We start from the raw sequence: 23,227 nt of genomic DNA on the forward strand, positions 1-23,227 counted from the left end.
ATGGTGGTTTTGGGACGTTAAAGGGGTCATGAACCACTTTTCCAAGTAATGATCTAATGGCCTCATTATCGGAGTGTACTGCCTCCCGAATCGATTGCCGCAAAAATTTCTCGAATCCGTCAAGAATCAGCGGAGTTACGGGGGTTTGGCGCACGCTCCCAGCGCTTTCTCTCTTTTCTCGTGCCGGCGAGCGCACTGGAAGCTAGACAGGGAGGGATGGCATGGGGGAAAGAAGTTACGCCAGCGCGCGTCATGAAACGCGATCGCTCTCCCGCTGTGATTCGCTTGCGCGAGTGCGGCTACCGTGTACTGAGGAGTGCGGTGCCGGCAAGTGGCGGCACCCCGCGGCAAGAAGCGCATCTGATCCGAACGCCGCTCTCGATTTACGTCGGCTATCGGCCAATAAGCATGCTATGTCTCTTGCTACGTACAGCGGACAGACGCCCCGCCCACCGACGAGAGTGAGAACCGGCCTCTGTTTGAAAAGAGGGTGCCTGGGGAAACGGCAACTTCGCGCTCCGCTTGTGGCCATTACGCGGCGCGCACGACTGTAATATTTGGCAGAGCAGTTCATAGCCGTGTCAGCTTTCCGCAGGATGTGTTTTTTCAATCAGCCCAAGGGGTGCTTCATGACCCCTTTAAACCCCAGATATTATTATTATTAGAACACTCGCAGTAGCGTAACCGTTGTTTCATAACGCACTTATATTTAACCCATGAGAAGCATACACAACACAAAACTTAATGAGCGTTAACGAAGGTTGATTGTTCCTCTTTCTGCAACTCAATATCTAACTGTTTAAATGCGGCATGAAGGTCGTTTTTCGTTTGCGAGCTCGTAGCCATGCATTTTTGTGAGTATCGGTAGCCCTCGGCAATGGCGTGGAAATGACAAGCTCTCAGCTGCATCGTGTTCACCGTTAATGGACGTAACCTCGTGATAATCGCGGGAAGTCTAAACGACGTCTTGAATGAAGAATCAGCCGAACTAGCGACCACATTGGCGAAAGGGGTCGATGACATGCGCGCCATTTCCCCTCAGGTGCAGATAGTGGTATGCACAATACCGGAGGTACCGGTGCGTGACTGCAACCTGCAAAGAGCGGTTGTCGACGCAAACAAAGAGATATGGCAGATGAGCTGAGAGAAAGGCATCGAGGTAGTGGAAATAAACAGAGAAGTGCACAGGTGGGGTGGTTTTTGAAGAGACGGAATACACTTCGATAGGAGGCTTGGTCATGAGGTGAGTTGGCGACTTGCAGGACGTGCAGTAGCTTTGGGGGGGGGGGGGGGCACGCGGGCCCTTCGGTGCCCAGGGTAGCTTGTAATGAGGAAAACAACCAGGGGGACTCTTTCACAGGCAGTATAGCGAAAAACCAGAGAAAAGGTAAAAGAAGGGAGAAGGCGCGTGTTGCAATTCGTTACATTAACATGCAGGGTGGCAGAAAAAAGGCAAAATGGTTAGAGATTGAGGAACAGTTAGACAAGGAACAGATAGGTGTTTATGCGGTTACAGAAACACACCTTAGAGACTTGGAAGAGCCACCACACATTGGGAATTATATTTGGGAAGGATGTAACAGGATCACATCAGAAAGGAGAGGTGGGGGTGTTGGAATGCTGATTCATAGCAGAACAAAATGGGATAGAGTGAAACGTGTTCAGAGCACATATGGGTTTCGGGCACAGTAGGTGGTAAGAAAACGTGGCTAGGTGTAGCTTACTTGTGGACGGGGAATACCTGCAGAGAAAAGAATCTGGAGATAGTGAAATGCATAAGCACCGACATTAAAGAATTTGGTCATGATGCCGAAATAATCCTTCTAGGGGACATGAACGCTCACATTCATGACCTTGACGGTTATTCAGACCCCAATGGCAAGTTATTGCTAGATCTCTGCGAGCAACATAGTCTTGAGATAGTTAACGTGGGGCCTAAGTGTGAGGGGCAGATCACGTGGGAAGTCGGAAACAGGCAATCGAGCATTGATTATTGTGTCATGACAGAAGGAATATATGACAAACTTAGAGAGATGATAATAGACGAGGACGGCATTAACAGCTTGGGTAGTGATCATAAACGCATAATATTACAAATGGGATATAAAATTGAAAATAAGAACATAGAATCAAAGTTTGGCAGCTTGCATCTAAATGGCAAACAAATAACAAATATAGCCGCAAGAGTCGAGGAAAAAGTAGACGAACTACCAGGCAAAGACTGGAACTATAGTGAGCTGCTACATGTAATCCCGAAAGAAATGGAAAAAGAGAAGGAAACTATTCGTTGGAAAGGAAAGAGAAAGCCAAAAAGTTGGTGGAACAAAAAAATCCGGGAGGCGATCGAGAAGCGACGTGAGGCATCACGGGAGCACAGACAGGCAAAAAAGGAGAAAAAAGGGAAATATATTTAGAGCAAAAATCCATTGTACAGAAATTAGTCGAGGCAAAAATTATACGTGAAAGTGAACGCTGGATGACAGAGATTTGCGAAAAGAAAAAGGCCGCGTCTAGGATATTTTGGAGCCACCTAAAAGCGCTGGGTAGGAAGTCTGTCACAATGCAACAACGTTTGATAGATGAAGGAGGAAATCAATTGGAACGGTACGAAGCGCTAGGTTACATCCGAAAGATAACAGCCGACTCGTTTAAAAAGGTCGCTCAGGGGGATTCCCCCGGTCAGTAAAAGTACGCAAAGGAGTGCGACCGACGAAGATGTAGTACTAGAGAATTTCAATTGGAAGAAGGCCGAAGTAAAAATTCCTAAGCGCACTACTCCGGGCTTTGATGGGGTTCCCGTCAGCCTCATTAACGAACTCGGACATAAAACTAAAGAAGCACTGCTGAAAGCCGTAGAAAAGTGGTTACAGGAGAGGGAAATACCAGACAGTTGCCGAAAAAGTAGAATGAACCTAATCTATAAAGGCAGGGGAGAAAAGGATAACATTCGCTCGTATAGACCGCTAACCATTACAACGGTGCTATACAGGTTGGCGATGCAGGCAGTAAAATTAAAAATCGAAGCGTGGGTAAAACAAAATGATATTTTGGGAGAACTTCAGAATGGATCTCGAATCGAAAGGCGGTTAGACGATAATCTGTTTGTTCTTACCCAGTGTATAGAAATATCGAAAATAGAAAACAGGCCCTTATACGTAGCTTATCTAGATATCACCGGGGCGTATGACAACGTTAATCAGGAAGATTTGTGGGATATATTGAAAGAAGTGGGCATAGGGGACGACTGTATACAGCTTTTGAGGTAAATATACCGAGAAAATACAGTTTGTATAGAATGGGAAGGAATAAGTAGCAAGGACAGCATTGAAATTAGCAAGGGGCCGAGACAGGGATGTCCTTTGTCCCCGCTGTTATTCATGCTGTACATGGTGAGGATGGAAAAAGCGCTAGAAGGTAGCAACATTGGATTTAATTTGTCACACAAACAGGTTGGCACGATGGTTGAGCAGAAGCTTCCAGGTCTATTTTATGCTGATGATATTGTCTTATTTGAAGACAGTCAAGATGATATACAGCGACTGGCAGATATATGCGGAAGGGAATGTGAGGATCTAGGACTAGGAGTTAGTGCAACAAAATGTGGATTAATGGTATTCAATGATCACGAAGACCATGCGGTCATAATACAGGGCCAAAAAATACCGAGGGTAAGCGAGTACAAGTACCTCGGAGTATGGGTAAATGATGGGGAGAGATATATGGAGGTACAAGAGAAAGCATCGGTAGCAAAGGGAACGAGGAATGCTGCAATTATGAAGCACAGAGCTTTATGGGGATACAATAGGTACGAGGTGCTTCGAGGGCTGTGGAAGGGTGTGATGGTCCCGGGGCTTAGATTTGGGAACTCAGTGGTGTGCATGAAGTCGGAGGTACAATCAGGAATGGGTGTAAATCAAAGGACGGTGGGCCGCCTCGCGTTGGGCGCTCACGGGAAGACGACAAATGAGGCTGTAAAGGGTGATATGGGATGGACAGGCTTTGAAGTGAGGGAAGCTCAGAGCAAAATGAGATTCGAAGAGAGGCTGAGGAAAATGAAGAAGAGTAGATGGGCAGAGAAGGTTTTCAGGTATTTGTATAGAAAAAGCGTTGACACGCAGTGGAGAAAAAGAACTAGGAGGCTCACCAGTAAATATACGGCTAGCAGTGCGGGCGATATGGCAACAAGGAGCATTAAGCGGAAGGTCAGAGAGGCGGAGAGGACTTATTAGATGGCAGTGATGGAAAAGAAGCCGGCTCTGAGTAACTACCGAAGGGGAAAAAACGAAATAAGGAGGGAAAGGTTTTTTGATAATTCAAGGGGAAGCGCTTTGCTGTTTGAAGCAAGGTCGGGCTGCCTTAGAACGCGTAATTATCAAGCGAGATTCAGTAACGAAGAAGAACAATGTACATGCTGCGGGGGAACTAAGGAAACGATGGAACATGTACTGATTGAATGTGGCGATATTCACCCAGGTATACGTGTGGGCACGAGTCTACATGAAGCCTTGGGTTTTAGGGACAACAATGGAAAGCTGAACACGTCCGCGATAAAAATAAGAGATGGTTAGAGTATTGGTGGCAGAAAAGTAGAGATAAAGTACAAAAATAAATAATGGGGAAAAATAAGGACATTCTGCCTTAAGAGGCAGATATATGGACCGTGAATTTATATTGTTTTTGGTATAATAACACAGATTTAATCAGTGTAGATAAGGAATTAAGCCAACTTGAAACAAGGAAGTTTTTTGTTTTTTTTTCCGAGCCTTGTGGCAGACATGTCACCGCCCCGTTATAAAGGGGACGCTCATAGCATCCATCCATCCATCCATCGTCCCTCCGAACACCGCTTATCACGCATCCCTCAAAGCGGAACTCTCTAAAGCTATCGCGTACTGACCAGATCATGGAGGGACGTCTGCATGACAGTCAAGTGAGCCGCGCCACCTAAAGAGTCGGGAGCACTTAGGTAGCTTCCAGCGTCGGCTGTACTGAAGGTGCTTCTCCTGTAGGCCACTGCCGCCTTTCCAGGAGGCTCGGTAACTGGATGATCTGCGAAGCTCTCATGTGCCTGGCTTAAGTCCGCGCTCGCTCGTGGTGTCTGCAGTCGCCCTGTGGTGCGCAGAAGCAAGAATGCGCACGTCTATTACAGATACTACGCAAAACGAAAAATTCCGAGGGTGTCTTACACTGACCTAAACAACGCGTCAGAATACGACGAGCTGTTTGGCTTGTCGTGCCTCGTTTCGTTCTTGTCGAAACTCCTCTGATGGTGCATATTTATTCGGTCTACCACATAAGACTATGCCCTACCTCCGCGTCTTCCATAGCTCGCCCTCTTCGCGTTACTCCATAGCCGCGTAGCCGCGACAGCACCGCTTCTTATCCTTTTTCTCTCAGTATATATATATATATATATATATATATATATATATATATATATATATATATATACGATAGATGATTGAAGAGACGATTCACGTACGAAATGTGGTTTTATTAACGTTTCGGCTGGTGGGGCAGCCGAAATGTTTAATAAAACCACATTTCGTACGTGAATCCTCTCTTCAGTCAACGAATTCCAAGTACTAATTAGTTCGAAATAATCAGTTTCACACTCGCAGTACGTAATAAATTGTTAGACAGTGAAAAAAATTGGAACGTGCAAAAATGACTTGTGCCTCGCACCGAAGAAAGCACATTCGGGAACTCTTCGTTTGTAGCGCGCCATCGCTAAAGACGGCGAAAAATATGCAACTTCGAGCTTGGAGAGCCGGAAGTGGTGATGGTTGCCTACACCAACGTTTCTAAATGTTCTATAAACGTTGGCCTACACCCTACTGGCGTCTGAAGGGGCTGAAGGCCGATTACACAAATTATTTTAATCGCATAGAAAACCCATTGTTAGTAAGCTTGGCGCAACAGACAGTATAAGCTGCCACTCTATAGAGTTATATGTAAGGCTCAGGCCCGTAGCCGAGAGGGGGGTGGGGGGGGGGAATCTCAGGGGCGGGGGCTTCCCCCGGAAATTTTTGATGGAGGGGCGTGGTTTACCTAAAATAAATAATGGAAATAGGTGCTTTTCTTAAAGGGACCGACAACTGCCCAGAACATGAAATGAGATGACTCCACTGATATAAAGATTGTCCGTCCCATTTACTCAAACCAACCCTGTTCTTTTCGTGTGAGGCGAATTTATATGACCTGTGGCGCCTCTGGCGGCAAAAACATGGACGATCCGATGAACCCGGCCACTAGACCATTGATTGCTGTACGCGGTCGACGATTTTTTTGTTAGTATTGAAATATTATTCGTTTCTTTATATTAAAAGGTATTACTCCATAAAAATTCTCATATAGGCACGCGTTAGTAGTATGCAATAAAGTGGCGCTGCCTTCGCGTGACGTAATGATCGCATGCTCGTCAGCGCGTCTTGAGCAACTTTTCAGCGTGCTCATGCAACTGGCGCAGGCAATTGGGCGCAGGCAATCTTGGACGCATGCGCACAACGCGGTACAAATGCAGGGAAGGTGTATAATGCCACATCATCTCATTGTAACAGCTTGTTATTTTCAAAAATAGTTGGAAAGCTATAAATAAAGGTGGTTAAGCATAGTTACAGAAACTCCTGCGAAAGCAGAACAACGATAGCTTTCACAAATCGCGAGAAGGGCTGGCGGCATCACTATCAATTCTCAGCGTTGCTGGAGGAAAGGTACGTCCGTGTTTAAAGCCCTTCAGATCGAAAAATAACTGCTTGTAAAATAACTACGTGCTTTGGGATTAACTACTGCAGCTACAAACACTGCGAAAGGTGAGCTTTCTGTCGCGCCGTAAAAAAATGGGTCGAGAAAAATCAGTTGTCGGTCCTAAGTATGCAAGGCCTTCATCAAGTGCCCCCCCCCCCCCCGAAAAAAATTCCTGGCTATGGGCCTGGTAAGCTAGGCTGCTCCAAGTGGTGGGGGATATACAACCGCCATGGGTGTACCGAAGAACATGACGACAACACAAAGGAATGCAAAGGGTCTACTATGAAGTTCGCGGTGCTTAAAGGGACACCAAAGAGAAACAATGAATTGGTTTAGATCGATAAATTGTGCTCTGAGAACTCTAATGTCGTTAATTTCACCATCACAGGTTTATTAATAGAGGAGAAAATCAAGCTCGAAGTTTCATTTTATGTTTCACGCCGAAATTTCCCCGCGTGACGTCACGGATTTCAAAGTGCATTTATCGTATTTTGGCGCCATTGGCCCAACAAAATTACCCCAAACTTTGTATGTTAAGTCTATGGCCCCCTCAGAGGACAACGTATTTCATTTTTACCGATTAAGAACTACGTTGTCCCTAGTAGGCGCCGTCAAAACATGTGACGGCATGGCGCGGAAACTTCTAAGTGGCGTCGCCACCCACATTTTGTTTTTGCGCGTTTTCTCGCTTACTAAGCGTCTTCTCGCAGCAAGCGTGGTGTTTTTGGCATCGTGAAAGAGTACTTTACTAATATGAGAAAAATCGTTTTGCTCTTTAGTGCCCCTTTAATCAAAATATCCATAATATGACAAGCATGACATTGCGCGAAATATGTTATGTGACACTTTGCGAAGTACTAGCTGTTACAACGACTAGAGCGCTGGCTGTTACATGCGGTAATATGACTGTCGCAGGAAGCGGGTCGCACGTGCCTGGTGTATAAACTGTGTAGTTACCTGACTGAGATGCATTGGCGGTCTTGCTTCGCCTGAAAAGCTGGCTACTGTCCCGACGACTTGCATTACCGAGAGCCCGTTCCCGCGTCGCCGGTAACGTTTGATACCCAAAGTGTTCACTGAGGGACGCTCTGCTTTCACGCCTGTTGCGATCAGCGCGAGAACGACCGTGTTTCTGAAAACGCACAGTGCCGCTGGCGGTCCGGAGGATGGTCGTCGGCACCTCCTCATCAAACTCGGCAGCAGTCGACGCTTCATTAGATGATCGGCCGCTGTCGGAAACCGCGCCGGTCAGGGTGTGACCAGGAATGCTCGTCAACTGCTCAGGGATGGTAATGTGGACTTCCGAGAACGACAGAGGGATGGACGCTGACCTGCTTCGTCGTCGCGAAGGGCGCCGGGACACGTTCCTACTGCCAGCAACTGAGCCATCGGACACCCTTCGGTCAGCGTGGGACGGCTCGCTCAGAGACGGAACAGCCGCGGCGGGCTGCACACCTTGTGGAACATCGTTCGTAGTGCGAGTTATTCCGCTGCCATGGTCACCCTGTTTTGGCTTTCCCGTCATAGCTGAGTTTTACGTGACGAGCCGATGTGGAAGCCGTTCTTCTAAGAACGCACGAGCACTTCGTCTTCACTTTATGTCTCGAGATCACCTCTTTTTTCAGCAATATGCTACACGCGATATCGTTGGGAGGGCTGAATTTAACGATGACTAAGAAAACAAAGATATAAATGAATGAAGCATTTCATTTCGGGGGCTATCTTAGTGCCTGCCTGCGAAAGAAGGATATAGCTCAGGGGTTGAATATGGCGTGCAGGTCAACTGCGGCCTCTGGCAGCGAGGGCCTCCTCTTACGTTACGGAAAATCTCAGCTACATGAGCGTCAACGCCATCTTCGTGGCTTCCATGCCGGAGTGAACCAGTTGTCCCATAAGTTTACTGCCAGACCCTCGAGCGCAGGCTTGCGCCGTTGCACATAGGACGGATAATCACAGATGTGACGTATCGAGGCTAGGTACGGCTAGTTGGCAACTTCGCCCCAGCTTCCTGCAGGAACGAGAAGTCCTTCCCCTGACGATCCTTCCCCTGATGAGCGGTGGCTGTGTTGCTCGATACATGGAGCAAGGAAAAATTAGGAAAGGGCATAGTGCAATATGACTGAAGCCAAAGTTTAGGATCGACACAACGCGCGATCGCCACGTTAGAGCACGTAGGCAAAGCATTGCATTTGCAGCAGCATTGACTTTGCATTGAGCGAAAGCAAAATCGAGCAAGACACGGAAGTTCCTTACGTAACTACCGACGAGGTAAACTTCGTGGGGATAAAATAGAATCAGCTAGCCCCATTCGAATGAGAGGCCTTCGTCCTGCAGAGGGCTTAAATAGGCTGGAGATGCATGACGATAATGAAATTATGCACACGGCTGCGTAGCCGTAGCAGCATTCTTCGTTAGTACGCTAGCTCTAGCTAGCTCTCTCAAAAGTCGCTTGTCAGGCTAATGTGATTTTCATTTATCCAAATTATACGTCCACGCCATCGTGTCTCCATTTGATGCGTGAATTGACGCGCACTGCACGTGCAGGTGAACGTGTACTAGCGTAAATTCTGCATCTAACCTTTTCCGCGTGTGCTGCCACGAATGACATGTATTCCATAGCGACCGCTGCCCGAACGTCCAAACCGTAGCCAGTCGAGTGATTTGGGAAGTTTAACAATCCCTTCCCCCACCCTCCCCTGAATCTTCTTGTAGTTTGAATAATCACACGCACATACATAAAAAGCAAGAGGGGGGGGGGGGGCGGTTTCTGACCCCAACTCTAGCTTTTTATGTATGTAAAGGGGGGGGGGGGGGTTAGAAACACCCCCTTTTCCGAAAAAAATTTCTGGCTACGCCCCCGACTTATTTACGAGGAATATAAATAAGACATAAGTAGAAATGACCACCAACTTTTTCGTAACTGGAGTGGTTGCAAAATTGGTCCCAATCGATGAACACCACCGTTGGCTTCGGAGTAGTGATGCAGAACTATCGGTAAATTGACTATCGATAGTATCGATAGTTTCTTTGAAACTATCGATAGCGTAAACAAATTATCGATAGTACTACTATCGATAAACTATCGATAGTCGAATCGGTAGTAGCATCATTACTATCGATATTACTGCCACGCGCGTGTTTATTGCTTTGTTTTGATGTATTCAGGTTTCACCCACAGACTGTTAGCAGCGTTTGACGCAGACAGCGCGGCAATGTTCGAGAAGCTTCGCGATTTTTTGACATTTTAAAGGGGTGGTGCCATCATGTTTGTGGCTTGCGCGTTCTTTGCTGTAAGCGTTTGCTATAGCTCCAGGAAGAACGATGCACGCACCAAGATTCGTGTATTCTCGCTAAATAATTTAATATCGCCTTTTGATGTGGACAACTTTCGGTTTCGGTTTCTGGGCGCCGAGGTTGGGCAGTGACGTAGAAGTGTAGGAGGCGTGGTCACGTGACCACACAAGGCTGTGACGCACTTAGCCAGAAAATGATCGAAACTCGGCGAGTGATGTAGCAACCGATGCTTTGCGGATACTATAGTGAACTAGAATATATCCTAGTTCACTACAGCCGGTACGTACGTTGCGGAGGTGGCGGAGGTCCGCAGGTCACTCACGTCATTACAGCAGATCTGGTGTGACGTCACTACAACTTTCGTTGTCTATCCTACAGATCTACGTCAGTGTTGGCGCGCTGGCGATGGGTTTTGATCGGGAGAATGGGCATTTAGGTACACTTTGGAAGTGAATTAAAATATATTCTAAACGTTTGCTGTATCCGACCCTTCGTGTGGAGTGTCCTTGCATACAGAGGAAACCCACAACAGGCTTGTTATAGCCTCAAAATTTGATGGCACCACCCCTTTAAGATTACGCGCCGGACGCGAATATTCAAGTTTATTCGAAAGCTTACGCGAGCACAAGCGATAACGCTGAAGGTTTGATGACTGGTGTATAAAAGACCAAGCGTTCTACCGATCATCAGATTACTCGACGGCGGGCGACTGTTCTCGCCTCTATCAGTGCGCAGCGTATATCGCTTGTAGTCTGAGTTTTGATTTTCTGGGCACAAGTTCGACCAAATAAAGAACTTCGTATTTCCCAGTCTTGTTGTAGCATTCTTCACCGTCACAACCACGTGACAATTAATAAACTATCCATACTGGTGCGAATAACGATGCTGTTGCTGGCTGGCCAAATTTCCAAAATATTCGCTATAGCCTACTATCAGCTTCGCTTAATTTATGAGCAAATTTTTGGCGAAAGAAATTATTTGCGCAGTGAAAATGGCGGCATGTGTCCATCAATAAATTCATATTTAAAAGCAACCAGTTACATCTTACAATTGGCAAACTTTGTTCTTGATCATTTTTTTAAATATAAAATCATAAAAGGCAATGCAAAACTGAAGCCGCGCAGTTCCACCCCATGCAACGGCTTCGTTTCCGCTACAGCTGAGTAGTTTGACTCTATGATCATGTGTCAGCGAAGAACTCTGGTGAAGAACACAAGCATGTGAACTTTCTTGCTCTTCAGATTGTTCCTCCGGCTCCACTATGTACCACGCGCGCGGAAAACCAAGTTTATTCTGCAATGAGTTCGCGCTGTTGATTTTAAACTATCGATAGTACTTACTATCGATAGCGCTATCGATAGTATCTTTTACCATCGATAGTTCGATAGTGACTCAGCTATCGATAGTATCGATAGCACCATCGATAGTTCTGCATCACTACTTCGGAGGCATGATTGGGATTCACGCATACCACCACGGAGGAAGGAAGGAACCCACAAAACACGAAACCTCTATAAAACGTTTTATAGAGGTTTCATAGAGGTTTTGTGTTTCATGGGAACTTGCATACCAAAGAACACCTGCACAAACTAAGAATTTTCTCCCATTGCTTTTGCATCTTTCAAGGCATTATAGTCAACTGTCGTTCAAAACCAAGGAGGTTAAATTTATTTAAACCTCCTTGTTCAAAACCAAGGAGGTTAAAATAAAATTTGCTGGAGTGGAGGAGGTGCCCCTCAGCTGAAGCCTCGTGCCGCCATCTTGCCATAGGCAGAAAGCGCGCCTTCCGCAACGCATGCTGCAGCGGCCGCATTAGATGTTCCAGCTGCTCTCTGGCGTTGTGGCGTCAGTACGTTGTTGGGTACATTGTGCGTTGCGTACGGCTGTATAAATCGAGCGAAAAGGTACTCTGGGATGAAGTTTCAGTTGTAAGCAGAACAATTCGAGCTCGATAAAAACTTCTCTATATGCCGGAACACATGCTGACAGCCCGCAATCTGTCTCTAATTTGACATCTGACGGTCATTCTTTTTTCCTAACAGGTTTCTAAGGACTCAAATGTTCGAAGCACGTCGGGGCAGGCTGTTTGACGGGAAGTCTGGAAGCCAAAAGACGGCGATCGCATATGTTAGAGGCACTTTTCGCCAAATTGTTTCGACCGAACTAGGCTGCGACCTGGGAGTTCTTCGACTAGCTGTGCTTGACGCATATTTGTAAAACACTTGCAAAACCCAGTGATACACATTCTTGTGCTTGTTGATACCACTGGTGCGAAGCGCGAATAAGAAAATAACGCATCGCTTGCTATTCACTGAAATTATATAAATAGGCGAGATTTCGTTATCGGTTGCCCTGTTCGTGCTATAAAAGGGTAGCTCGCAACTACGAGGTTATGTAACGTCATTTGGGCAATATACAAGGACCTGTTTTTCCTTACGTTCGTGCATTTTTTGCCTATGGCAAGATGGCCGCCGCGCGCGCGGCGCGGCTTCTTGCGGCCCATTGGTAAGTATAGGCGGCTTCCACTCCAGCAAGTTTTATTTAAACCTCCTTGTTCAAAACGTCATCGTATTCCCGCGTCTCTCTGTAAAGGGGTACTGACACAAAAATTTTGGCCTCGCGTTTTTTTGATGCAATGTGTTGCTGGGGGCCTGTTAGTCATAACACGGCACATCGTTTGCTGCAGCGCGCGACAGATAATTAATTACAGGCTCCTCATTACCGACCAGTGTCAGTTTCGGTTTCAAAAACGACAAGCCTCCGGGTGCAACTATCACCACCTTGCGGCTGCAGCGCTCGATCACGTCAGCACACAGAAGTGTGACGCACTTCCGCGCTGTTCGCGTCGTCTCCTCGCATTCGCACGCTTGCCGCACGTGCTGCCGTTGTCGTCGTCCTCCTCATCGTCGTCTGTTGGCGACGATTTCCTTGAGACACCAACAGCGCAGCGGCGAGCGCGTCAAAACAAAAATGGCGGCTACGACGTCATCACAACTTGTTGTACCGGCTACAACGGGTACGTAGGGGAAGTAGGGGGGTCACCTCGGGTCACCTCCGAGGGTGTCAATGCAATAGGTGCGCCCTGTAATGCTGGATCGCGCACGCGAACTTCAATATTCATATAAAATACCTTCCAAGCTTTATTCGCTGTCGATATTTCGCAGATGGTACACGCACGTACACGGAAATCGATCCAGCAGGCTATCTCGGCCGCGAAATTTTGTGTCAGTACCCCTTAAGCACCTGGGTAGGGTGGCTAGAATAACCTGGGTTTAGGGTGGTGACATTCGAAAAAATAAAAAAATAAATACATTCTTAACATTATGCTGAAGCAATGATTTACCTCATATGATTGTTTATAAGGGCAGCTCGACAATTTTTGGTGCCTGCAATGACCTGCTGGAGACTTTTCGAGATATCTTAACGACTTTTCACATTTCGAACCACTCACACTGGCAATGCTGGCAACCCTGTAGCAGCGTCTGTGTGTTTTTAATAATGGCGGCACACACGTCGACTTTCGCTGCATGGTAGTTACTGTATATTGCTTCTGTGTACGCTTGAGGTCTTACTGAGGCCTGTATGTGTTCCCATGGGCGAACAGTGGTGCGTGAAGGAACCTGTAGGATATATATAATCTTTATCGGGGTCTCCTGCGCTACGTGCGTACGCTTCAACGCAGTAACGTAGTCGCTTTCTGTGTAGTTTCTCGATCGACGCTGCAGTATGGAGCCGGGAAAAGAAAACCCTCTCGTGCTTTCGTGGCACGACACGGCCTGGCTGCCCGCGCTGGACGCGACCAATGTGATGGACTACTTCTCAGAACGTAGCAATCCTTTCTACGACCGCACGTGTAATAACGAGATTGTGAAGATGCAGCGCTTGAGCCCCGACCAGTTGAACCAGATGACTGGCCTCGAATACGTGCTGCTGCACACGCAAGATCCGATCCTGTACGTGGTGCGCAAACAGCATCGCCACTCGCCCACCCAGGTGAGTAATGGCATTAAAGTGTCCAGCGAAAAAATATTCAGACGTAATCAAACGCAGCATGGCGTCTAGGGATGAATCGTATCGTAGAAGAGTCTGGTGCTGGGCCTGTTGGGACATATCTTGGAGAATCGGCGAACCCAGCCTTGAAAGACGCGTACACTAGAGGAGAAAACTTGACGAACGCACACGCGTGTGTCCCAGCGTGTGTGTTCGTCGAGTTTTTTCTTCTACGCTTCCTTCCCAAAACAAAACCCTGCCCTTCCTTCAAGGCTGGGGTCGTCGATTTTCCAATAGTTGAATCCTTCAACCGAAATTTTTACACTTCGCAAACCTAGCTTGTATATTCCAGCAGCCAATCTTGCATTTTCTTTTCACTCTGCTTCCATAGCGCGAAAGAAGCGTGAACAAGGGAAAACGACACACACACACACACACACACACACACACACACACACACACACACACACACACACACACACACACACACACACACACACACACACACACACACACACACACACACACACACACACACACACACACACACACACACACACACACACACACACACACACACACACACACACACACACACACCACACACACACACACACACACACACACACACACACACACACACACACACACACACACACACACACACACACACACACACACACACACACACACACACACACACACACACACACACACACACACACACACACAACACACACACACACACACACACACACACACACACACACACACACACACACACACACACACACACACACACACACACACACACACACACACACACACACACACACACACACACACACACACACACACACACACACACACACACACACACCGCTCTGTCAGTGTGTGCGTGGTTCTCTCTCGTTCACGTTTTTTCCATGCTGTGCTAGTTCTGTAATCAGTAACCAAACGCACCCAAGTTACCAGCTTGAATAAATTCCTGTTGTTTTTACTCACGGGTATAACTACGACATTTTCATTATTTTTCCTAATATTCAAGCTTCGTTTGCATCGTTCGAACATGGTTGATGTTTCTCCAGTGATTATTTCATCTTGTCCAGTGCTTGTTCAAACCTGTTTCCCTGGATTATTACTGGTTTGACTTGTCCAAAGCTTTGCTTCAGTGCGTGCACCATTTTTTCTTTCTGCTTTTTCGCCAACACCATCCAGGTGACCCCGCTGGCTGACTACTACGTGCTAGCAGGTGTTGTCTACCAGGCACCGGACCTTGGCTCGGTGCTCAACTCGAGACTACTGGGTGCTGCCCACTCACTGCAGGGCGCGCTTCACGAAGCCTTGGGATATTCGAGGTACCACCCTTCACGTGGATACTGGTGGAACTTCAAGGACACGCCCGCTGCTACTACTGCTGCGACAACGCCAGCCGCTACCAGCAGCAGTGCAGCGAGCAACACCGGCGCTAGCCTGTTTCAACGGCGTCGCGTTGACATGCTCCTGGCTGAGCTGGCAGCCAAGTTCCCACCCGAGCCGCCCAAGCCAGAGACTGCAGACGTCAAGCCGGCGAAAGCAGCCGACAAGAAGCAGACCCGGCCCGCATCCTAGCGCACTCAGTTGGTTATTTGTGTGAACACTACTACTGTCATCATGCTATGCAGTCCACAGGGTATCCTACTGAAGAATGCACATGTAACAATCATTTCTAGCGGAAAAGTTAGATGTGCTTATGGGAAGTACACTTCAGTTAAAGTGCGCATTACCAAATCTAAACGACTCAAGTGGTGTGTCCCTTGCAGAAGGTTGTACTCTGGTCGTAATGTGTTTCCGAGTCTCGGCTGGTATTGACTGGCAACACTTGTGTAAAAGACAGCTGTGCTATCGGTTAGAAAAAAAAAGACAACAACATAACTTTCGTTTCATGTATAGTTCAATGTAAAACAGTCATATTTCCGATTTTTTTTAATCTACATCTTCAAAAAATGCACTTGCAGACTGTCGCCATTTCTTTGTTACAAATGCGCTCTGTTTTCCCGTTTAGCACCGTGTACCCTAAACTCTCTTTCAGCGCTCCCTGTAAGTGCACTTAACGTGCCCGCTTGACAGGGGTATAAATGTTCGTTCTTCAGTAGGCTACCCTGTGGATCTTCAATTCAAGGTTTACTTGGCAACATTGCACATCAAGGCGCTGCAAGCCATTGTGTGTACAAGTCCCTCTACGAGCAGCGCAGCATTTCCAATCACCAGCACCTTCAACCTTCAGTGGCCCCGCTGTGAACTAGAACACCTAATGCGATCGCATGCACTGCTGCTGCGGTGTGTGGCAACTGCGCTTTCCTTGTGCAACTTCTTCGTAATGAGAACAGTGTGCTGCGAATGGTTAGAACATTGTGCTGCAAGTTGTTTTTCATTGTGCAGGTATTAGTGAAACAACCTATTGGAAACATTCATTGAATACACAGTCAACATGCTGTCGTTAACTGTGACAAGTGGCCTGCACTATCACATAACATGTCAGTCACATGCTTGCCCGTTTTGGTTATGAAAGAGAGTTAATGGAGGAAACTTGCCAAGTGGCTTGAGACTCCAATGCTTATGCAAGTGAACGCTTCTTTACCACTCTTCCTTGTACTCTACGTTCCACCTCATCTTTGCTTCAGATGTTCATGTGCGGGGGTGTCACAGCTGACGTACTTATGAATGTCTAAACGTGTTCAGAAATGGGCATTGCTATTTTGCCATGGAAGAAAGCATTCACTAAGCCAACCGCCCCACCTGGTGTGGTGAGAAATGTTTTCCTTAATAAACAACTACAATGTGGTTCACTCTGTATACCTGCATGATTTAATTATCTAAAAAAACAGCACCATAGCATCCTTCACTCACTGTGAAGCAATACATATACATCATTCAATGATGCAATTACGACATGAAAGCTCTATGAGCACAAAACTAGTGGGGTTTGTCTGTGTCTGCAACATGGTCTAGTCCAGAAGCCTAACAGTAATGTGTGTTACAGTTCATTGTTATTCTCATTTGGTCTCCAAGAAACCTGTAAGGTCAAATACCGTGGATGCACAGAGTGTGACAATTTTTAATAGCAGCATAACATGCCCGTTCTGCTTATGGTTGCAAGACACATCTCAGCCTCGAGTTCACACTCGTTAGCATGGTCGTGTGCCAAAAACTGACAGATGCAGCCTTGTAGGTGACGATATCTCGTACGGAGAGCAAGCAGTAACTCGCCCCCATGCTGAAAAGTGGTGGGATATTGGCTCAGCATCATGTCACTCATCACACAAGATGCGACCATCTTCAACACACAATGGGAAGAGATGCAGTGCGAATAAGGCATGGGGAAGTGACGAGACATTCCATAAGTTATGCACTGCTGTCAAAGCTAACCCTCTGCTTCTTGAATGATTTTCTTCAAGTTGCTTTGGATTCAGCACATTAAAGGGCTCCTAAACTACTCCTTGTGCTTGCTGAAAAAAACGCATACCTGTGTATACAGTGGAAAGCAGAATCTTGCACTCATACGCTGCAAGGAGAGTTCACAAGCAGAGCACGAATCTGCCACTTTCTCAAGTGTCCTCTCTTCATACGGAGGCCCGTACATGCTCTTTGCAGGGCCGTCACACAACAGATTGCTGCTATTGGCCGATAGGCGACATGAACCAAAAGCGGTGTTTGGATGAGATCAGCTTCTTGGCACGGGTCGCTGTGTGCTGCACTATATATAGTGTGGCAAAATTAGGCAGTAGCAACACTAGCATGCACCCGAACAACTGCAGGAGAGAGTGATCGCATTTCGTGATGTGCGCATGACGTATTTTTACCCCTTGTCATCCCTCCCAGTGTAGAGTCTAGCCCGCTTGTGGGAAAGTAACCCTTTCAGGCCCAGTGACTCCAATTGGTATCATGAATTTTGCAAGTCAGTCAGCAAGCATCTGGTAAAGGTAAAGCATTGTTGTTCTTCAAGAGCTCATATTCATCTGCTTTACATATGGTGCCAACCTGGTACACTCAACAAAGAGAGGTCACGTGTGAATGAAGAAATTATAGAAGTGGTCACGCTGTTTGCGCATTTCGCTGAGGCAGCTTCTTCTTTCACCATGAAGAAGTAGGGCATTTATCGTATTCATTAGAATCTAAGCCGATGTTTTTTCGAAAAAATGAGGTGCGAAAGTGGGGGGTCGGCTTAGAGTACAGAGATTAAGTTTTTTTTTTTTTTTGGCCTTGCGAAGTTCGGGGGTCGGCTTAGAATCGGGGCCAGCCTAGATTAGAGTAAATACGGTATCTTAGTTCTGTGTCGAAAATTTGAATTTTGGCTGTCGGGTATTCGCTATCCCATCAAATCTATGTAAGAAATTAAGAAAAAAATGATTGAAATATTATGAAATAATAATGCAAATTAATTTGGTCACTAGTTACTCTGAAAAGTGCAAGCACAGATTTTTCATCTTTTTTGGATTACCATGATCATGTGCATCTCAAATTGTAAAAACGTGTACACCACTTGTACTTGAGATTCTAAAATTTTCTGCGCCGATCGATCCGAGAGGCGATAATCAGATACCAAGGTCAATCAATCATTACTTTGAAAGGTGGTCCAGTACCCATTTAAATAAGCCATGCCTACGAAACAGTTTTTGTTGGAGAACATAAAAAAAAGTGCCGAGAGTGGTTAGAAAATTGTTTCGAGTTGTTTTTCATTGTGCGGACATCAATGAAACGGCCTTTTGGAAACATTCATTGAACACGCAATAAACATGCTGCCGTTTACTGTGACAAGTGCCTGCACTATCATAACATTTCGTTCATGGGAAAGTTTGCTTCCCTGTACAGCTTGCAGTCCGTTTTTCTAGAGGTATTGCAGTGGAGAATAGCATATTATTGCAGCACAATCTGAGTACGGAAAGAAGAACTACATGTATAGACTTGTTCGCATTGTTTGGCAAGAGCAATTGGGAAATTTTGCCATGGACAACCTCAGCAATGTGCTGAGGGCGTGCTGAAATGGAAAGTAGAAGGTTAAACTGCAGGCATCAACAGTGAATCTTGAACTGCAGGCTTTTTATATATGATACTCTAAGTCCATTCAAACAAGGAATGTTTCAATCAGTTCTTTTTTATTTACTGTGTGAATTCAGAACAAAATGAATACATACTGGAGAAGAAGAATCGAAGAAAAATATTTTATTGCCCTTAAATTACAGGTCTATGATCGTGTGTGTGTTGGGGGGAGAAAGTGACACGACAGGCTTTGGCTTGGTAAGCTATGCCAGGCAGACATACTTTGAAACACGCAAAAATCCAACCAACGATGTCAAAACTACACCTCATAAATTTAGGCAACAAGAGCGAAACAACAAAATACTCTGCAGCGCCTTGGTGCGTCGTGCACGTATCGGGCACGACATGCCGAGACAGATTGGTGGGAACTGAGGAAGGAGGGCCACTCCCTCATTCAATAGGGAATGGTGCCCGTCAGACCAGCTGCCAGGCACGTTGCCCCTCAAGGGGCGTGGCCACTGCCGCTGCTAACTCTGCTGACGAGGACGACTGCCCAGGAGGCCAAAGCTGCGTTTGTGGTGGGGCTGGCGCGCTAGCGTATCCAGATGTCTTGACAAAGGAAACGGCACAAAACAGGACTATGAAGAATTGACACACATGGGTCACGTCTAGTAACTGGACTCATTTGCCACAATAAATACGATAACGGGCTTGACCTGAACAAAAAGAAAGGCAATCCATTCCGTTCTTAATTAAGAAGCGACCGGAGCAACACTGCCGCAGATGCACTTTCGCATGAATACCTTAGCCTTTAGACACCTTGGTACGTGCATCTTGTGGCTGATTCGCTATCGTAAATTGATCAAGCATGTGCTGGCACTCGAAAGATATACGATGCCCACTGCCATTATATAATGCGCTCAGTTACTAGCCGGGATGCTTGCGCGTCTCTCAATTTTAAACGCAGTCCTGTATATTTTGTGCTGCTTGCTTTCGTAGATGTCTCTGCGGCACAGTCTGCACCTCGACGCAGCTTCCGGGCAGGACAGGTTGGTGCCAGCAGAGAGAGACTAGGAGGGCACAACCTAGTCGGGGGTGCGACCCTGCACAGCAGGGAGCGTCCCCCTGCTCTCTATCACACGTGGCCGTGCGCACACACACACACACATTCTCGGGTGCAGGCAAGCTGCTGCTTCAAAGGCAGGAGAGGAGGACGAGAGATGCCTCCCCTTTGCCTTCGTGGACTAGACGGCGCGTCATAAGTCACCGGACGAAGTAGAAGGCGCAGTGGGCAACGGCACACTGCTGTTTGTAAGTGGGACCACCCGCAGGCTATCCTGCAGCCGCTGCAACGAAGACTCCATCTGCATGGACAAAATATTGCACTTCTGTTCACGGCTGTAGCAAATGAAGTGAAGAGAACAGGGAACTTGAGCTGCATGGTATGGAAATGCAGGCTTCTAAAAAAACACAGGTGCAAGGGCCTGGGTTTAAATTGTTTGAAATTAGACCCAGGCCCATGAAATTTAAATTGTTTAGCTGATCACTTAATATATAAGCTTTAGGTTCATGGCACACCCTATGTGAGATTTACATACTTTTATTACATACTCACATACTATATATATTATGCATTTGTGATTTCAGGCACTCTTGCAGACATGTTACATAAGAAATTCATGTCTCACGCTCTTTGGCCAAAGGTGGCCCTTAAGCCATGAAAGAAAAAAAAAATCAATCTGACACCAGAAAAAGAATGCAAATGCCACCTATCAACTTTAAGGTCACACAGTGGTGAAGAAAAAAAGCAGATTTAAAACCTATCTGTGCATGCTCATGGAAACGCACAGGCACACATGTAAATAAATGGCGTTTTCACAGTGCATCATTTCAAATTGAGTTTGGCCATTCCACGTACTTGTTTTATCGTTTTTCCGTGGTTCGAAATCGAGGGTCGACCTATATTCCGGCTTTTACGGTAGGTTTTCTTTTTGTCTGATCTTACGCCACTGTGTGGCCCTTTAGTTTATAAACCAACACACTACAGTCGAACCTCGTTAATACGTACCCGCTTTAAGCGTACTAACGGTTAAAACGTAGTTGCGACGAATCCCCGACCGAGTCTCATAGAGCCTAATGCATTCGCTGACCGCTTAAGCCGTAGTGCTTCACCCTACGCCTACTGGTTAGTGTGTACCCTGCGTACCGCGATAACGTTTTGTGCCATAAAATTTTACTGCGCCGCTGAACTTCCCGACGCCACAATGTGCCGCCAAAGGTCTTCAGTCTTTTCGAGAAGTGCGTAGATCGGTCGATCACAGATTCCGACTTCCGCGCGATTGTGGCGATGCCTTTGCGGGTAAGCATCAGGAAAGAACGAGGTGAGGCGGCGGCCACCGACGAATGCGCCAGCATGACTTATCGCCGACAACCTTATCACAATAAGTATCTTCAGATATCTGCTCGGGCACGCGTGTGGCGCAGCACTACTTTAAGCCTACTGCAAGCTTTTAATAAGCGACAACCTGAACGCGCTGTGCCGCCGATCGCTGCCACCTCGTTATGCAGGGCCGTGTTCAAGCGCGCACCGCTTTGTAGAAACGAAAGCAGCTCGCTGTTGCGGAGTTGAGCGTTGCTGGTCGTGGGCGACGAGAAACCTCTTTGCATAGACGATATCACGCTAAACGCATGTGTACGGTACAGCAAGCGTAGTGCTGTTGTAACCATACTGCACGCTTTTACAGTAGAACCCCGCTGTCACGTTCCTCACTGCTGCGTTTTCCCGGCTGTTACGTCGTTTTCCGCCGGTCCCGGCATAGCTCCCATAGGATACAATGTATTGGGAACCCCGCTGTTACGTCGTAACTGTCGGCCCGTTCCTGTATGACACGTCGCGAAGTGCGCTCGGAGCCGACCGAGTGACTACCAAAGAGAGCCGCCATGGTGCATTTTCACGCAGCTTGGCCTCGTTTGACCGTAATATTAGCCGCATGAGAGGCGCAAGCAACAGAATCTTTCAATTGATGCATGGCCTTCGAGATTCAAATTGCAAAGATGGCGTCTATGACGTAACTGCTCGCGAAAGCAAGGCCTTCGAGATTGGCATTTACTATTGACAAAAGCATAGCCTTTGAGATTTGTATTGCACAAACATGGCGTGTATGACGTAATTGCTTGCGAAAGCAAGGCCTTCGAGATTGGCATTCACTTCTGCCATCGCGTTGGCGTAGACTCATCATCATCGTTATTTGTCGGAGAGCGGGAGGAGTTCGAGCTGGTTGGAGCTCGCATGGTCGTGCGTGCGGTTCGCGGTCGGACTCGCCGCGCCGGTCGTGATTGCGTGTGCTTAGTTCTTTCATGCCTACAGCTGTTGGTGTTAAAAAAATCACATACGTTGATTACATTTCTGTGGATGAGGCCGTCCTAAGCTCCGCGTTTCTATCCATCGACTAGATCGCGGCTGAGCGCGCCAATTTTCGTGCTGCTCGTAAGAATTGAAATAAAATTCTGTACCACTAAATATTTTGCCGTTTTTCCTGTTTTTCGGCTGTTACGTTTCCCGTCTCTTACGTTTATTTCCTACGGTCCCTTCAAAAACGTATCAGCGGGGTTCTACTGTATAGGGCGACCACCCAAAACGCGCTTCCATCCGCTGCCAGGACTGCTAGAGCGTCGCGGAGTGCGCATCGACTGCAGGAAGTTTGTCATCGGCGCGTTAACCGAACAAGCTCATCTGTGCTCATCGCCGCATCTGTGCACGGTCTGGAGCGAAGTGGGTACGAAAAACACTCCCACGACAAATGCGCACGTGCGGTACAGCAAGCGGCCCAGCAGTGACGCCGTGAGCCGAGAAGGCGACGCGCTGCATGCAACTAGCCAGGAGACGATCGGCTCCACGCAGCCGTACCGCGTTTCACTGGAATAGCGTCAGTTTTCATTTAGTAGCAGATCGCGGTACAGACGCACACACATACATCGCAGAAAGCCGACACTGACCGTTCTGTCGCTACATTGGTCATTGCGTATACCGGACCCTGTAATAGTTCCCAAATGCTCCTTGGCGTCGCCACTGCGCGCTATCGGCACTATCGGACGGTCGTGCGAGAGTACCAGAATCTTTTCTCCAGTTTGGGAAAAAGAAAGAAAGGGCTTTGCAGTGAGTACTTCAGACAATATT

At 47.1% G+C, this 23,227-nt stretch overlaps 2 protein-coding genes across 7 annotated transcripts in view; one reads left to right on the plus strand and one right to left on the minus strand.

Annotated features, from left to right (window-relative positions):
• The first annotated feature begins 13,540 nt into the window (after positions 1 to 13,540).
• Positions 13,541 to 16,868, plus strand: LOC119393404 (mediator of RNA polymerase II transcription subunit 6). Its single transcript, XM_037660397.2, has 2 exons — positions 13,541 to 14,034; positions 15,250 to 16,868. The coding sequence occupies exons 1-2, from the start codon at positions 13,768 to 13,770 to the stop codon at positions 15,640 to 15,642; spliced, it is 660 nt and encodes a 219-aa protein (XP_037516325.1). The 5' UTR covers positions 13,541 to 13,767; the 3' UTR covers positions 15,643 to 16,868.
• A 2,352-nt stretch (positions 16,869 to 19,220) lies between these two features.
• Positions 19,221 to 23,227, minus strand: part of LOC119393406 (protein Aster-B) — a 108,664-nt gene continuing 104,657 nt past the window's right edge. For all 6 annotated transcript variants that reach the window (XM_037660402.2, XM_037660401.2, XM_037660404.2 and 3 more), the window contains one exon: positions 19,221 to 20,414. In XM_037660402.2, coding sequence (XP_037516330.1) covers positions 20,307 to 20,414 — 108 coding nt within the window. In that variant the 3' untranslated portion in view covers positions 19,221 to 20,306. The remainder of the gene's footprint in view (positions 20,415 to 23,227) is intronic.

The sequence above is a fragment of the Rhipicephalus sanguineus genome, chromosome 5 (assembly GCF_013339695.2).
Source record: "Rhipicephalus sanguineus isolate Rsan-2018 chromosome 5, BIME_Rsan_1.4, whole genome shotgun sequence".
Taxonomy (NCBI): domain Eukaryota; kingdom Metazoa; phylum Arthropoda; class Arachnida; order Ixodida; family Ixodidae; genus Rhipicephalus; species Rhipicephalus sanguineus.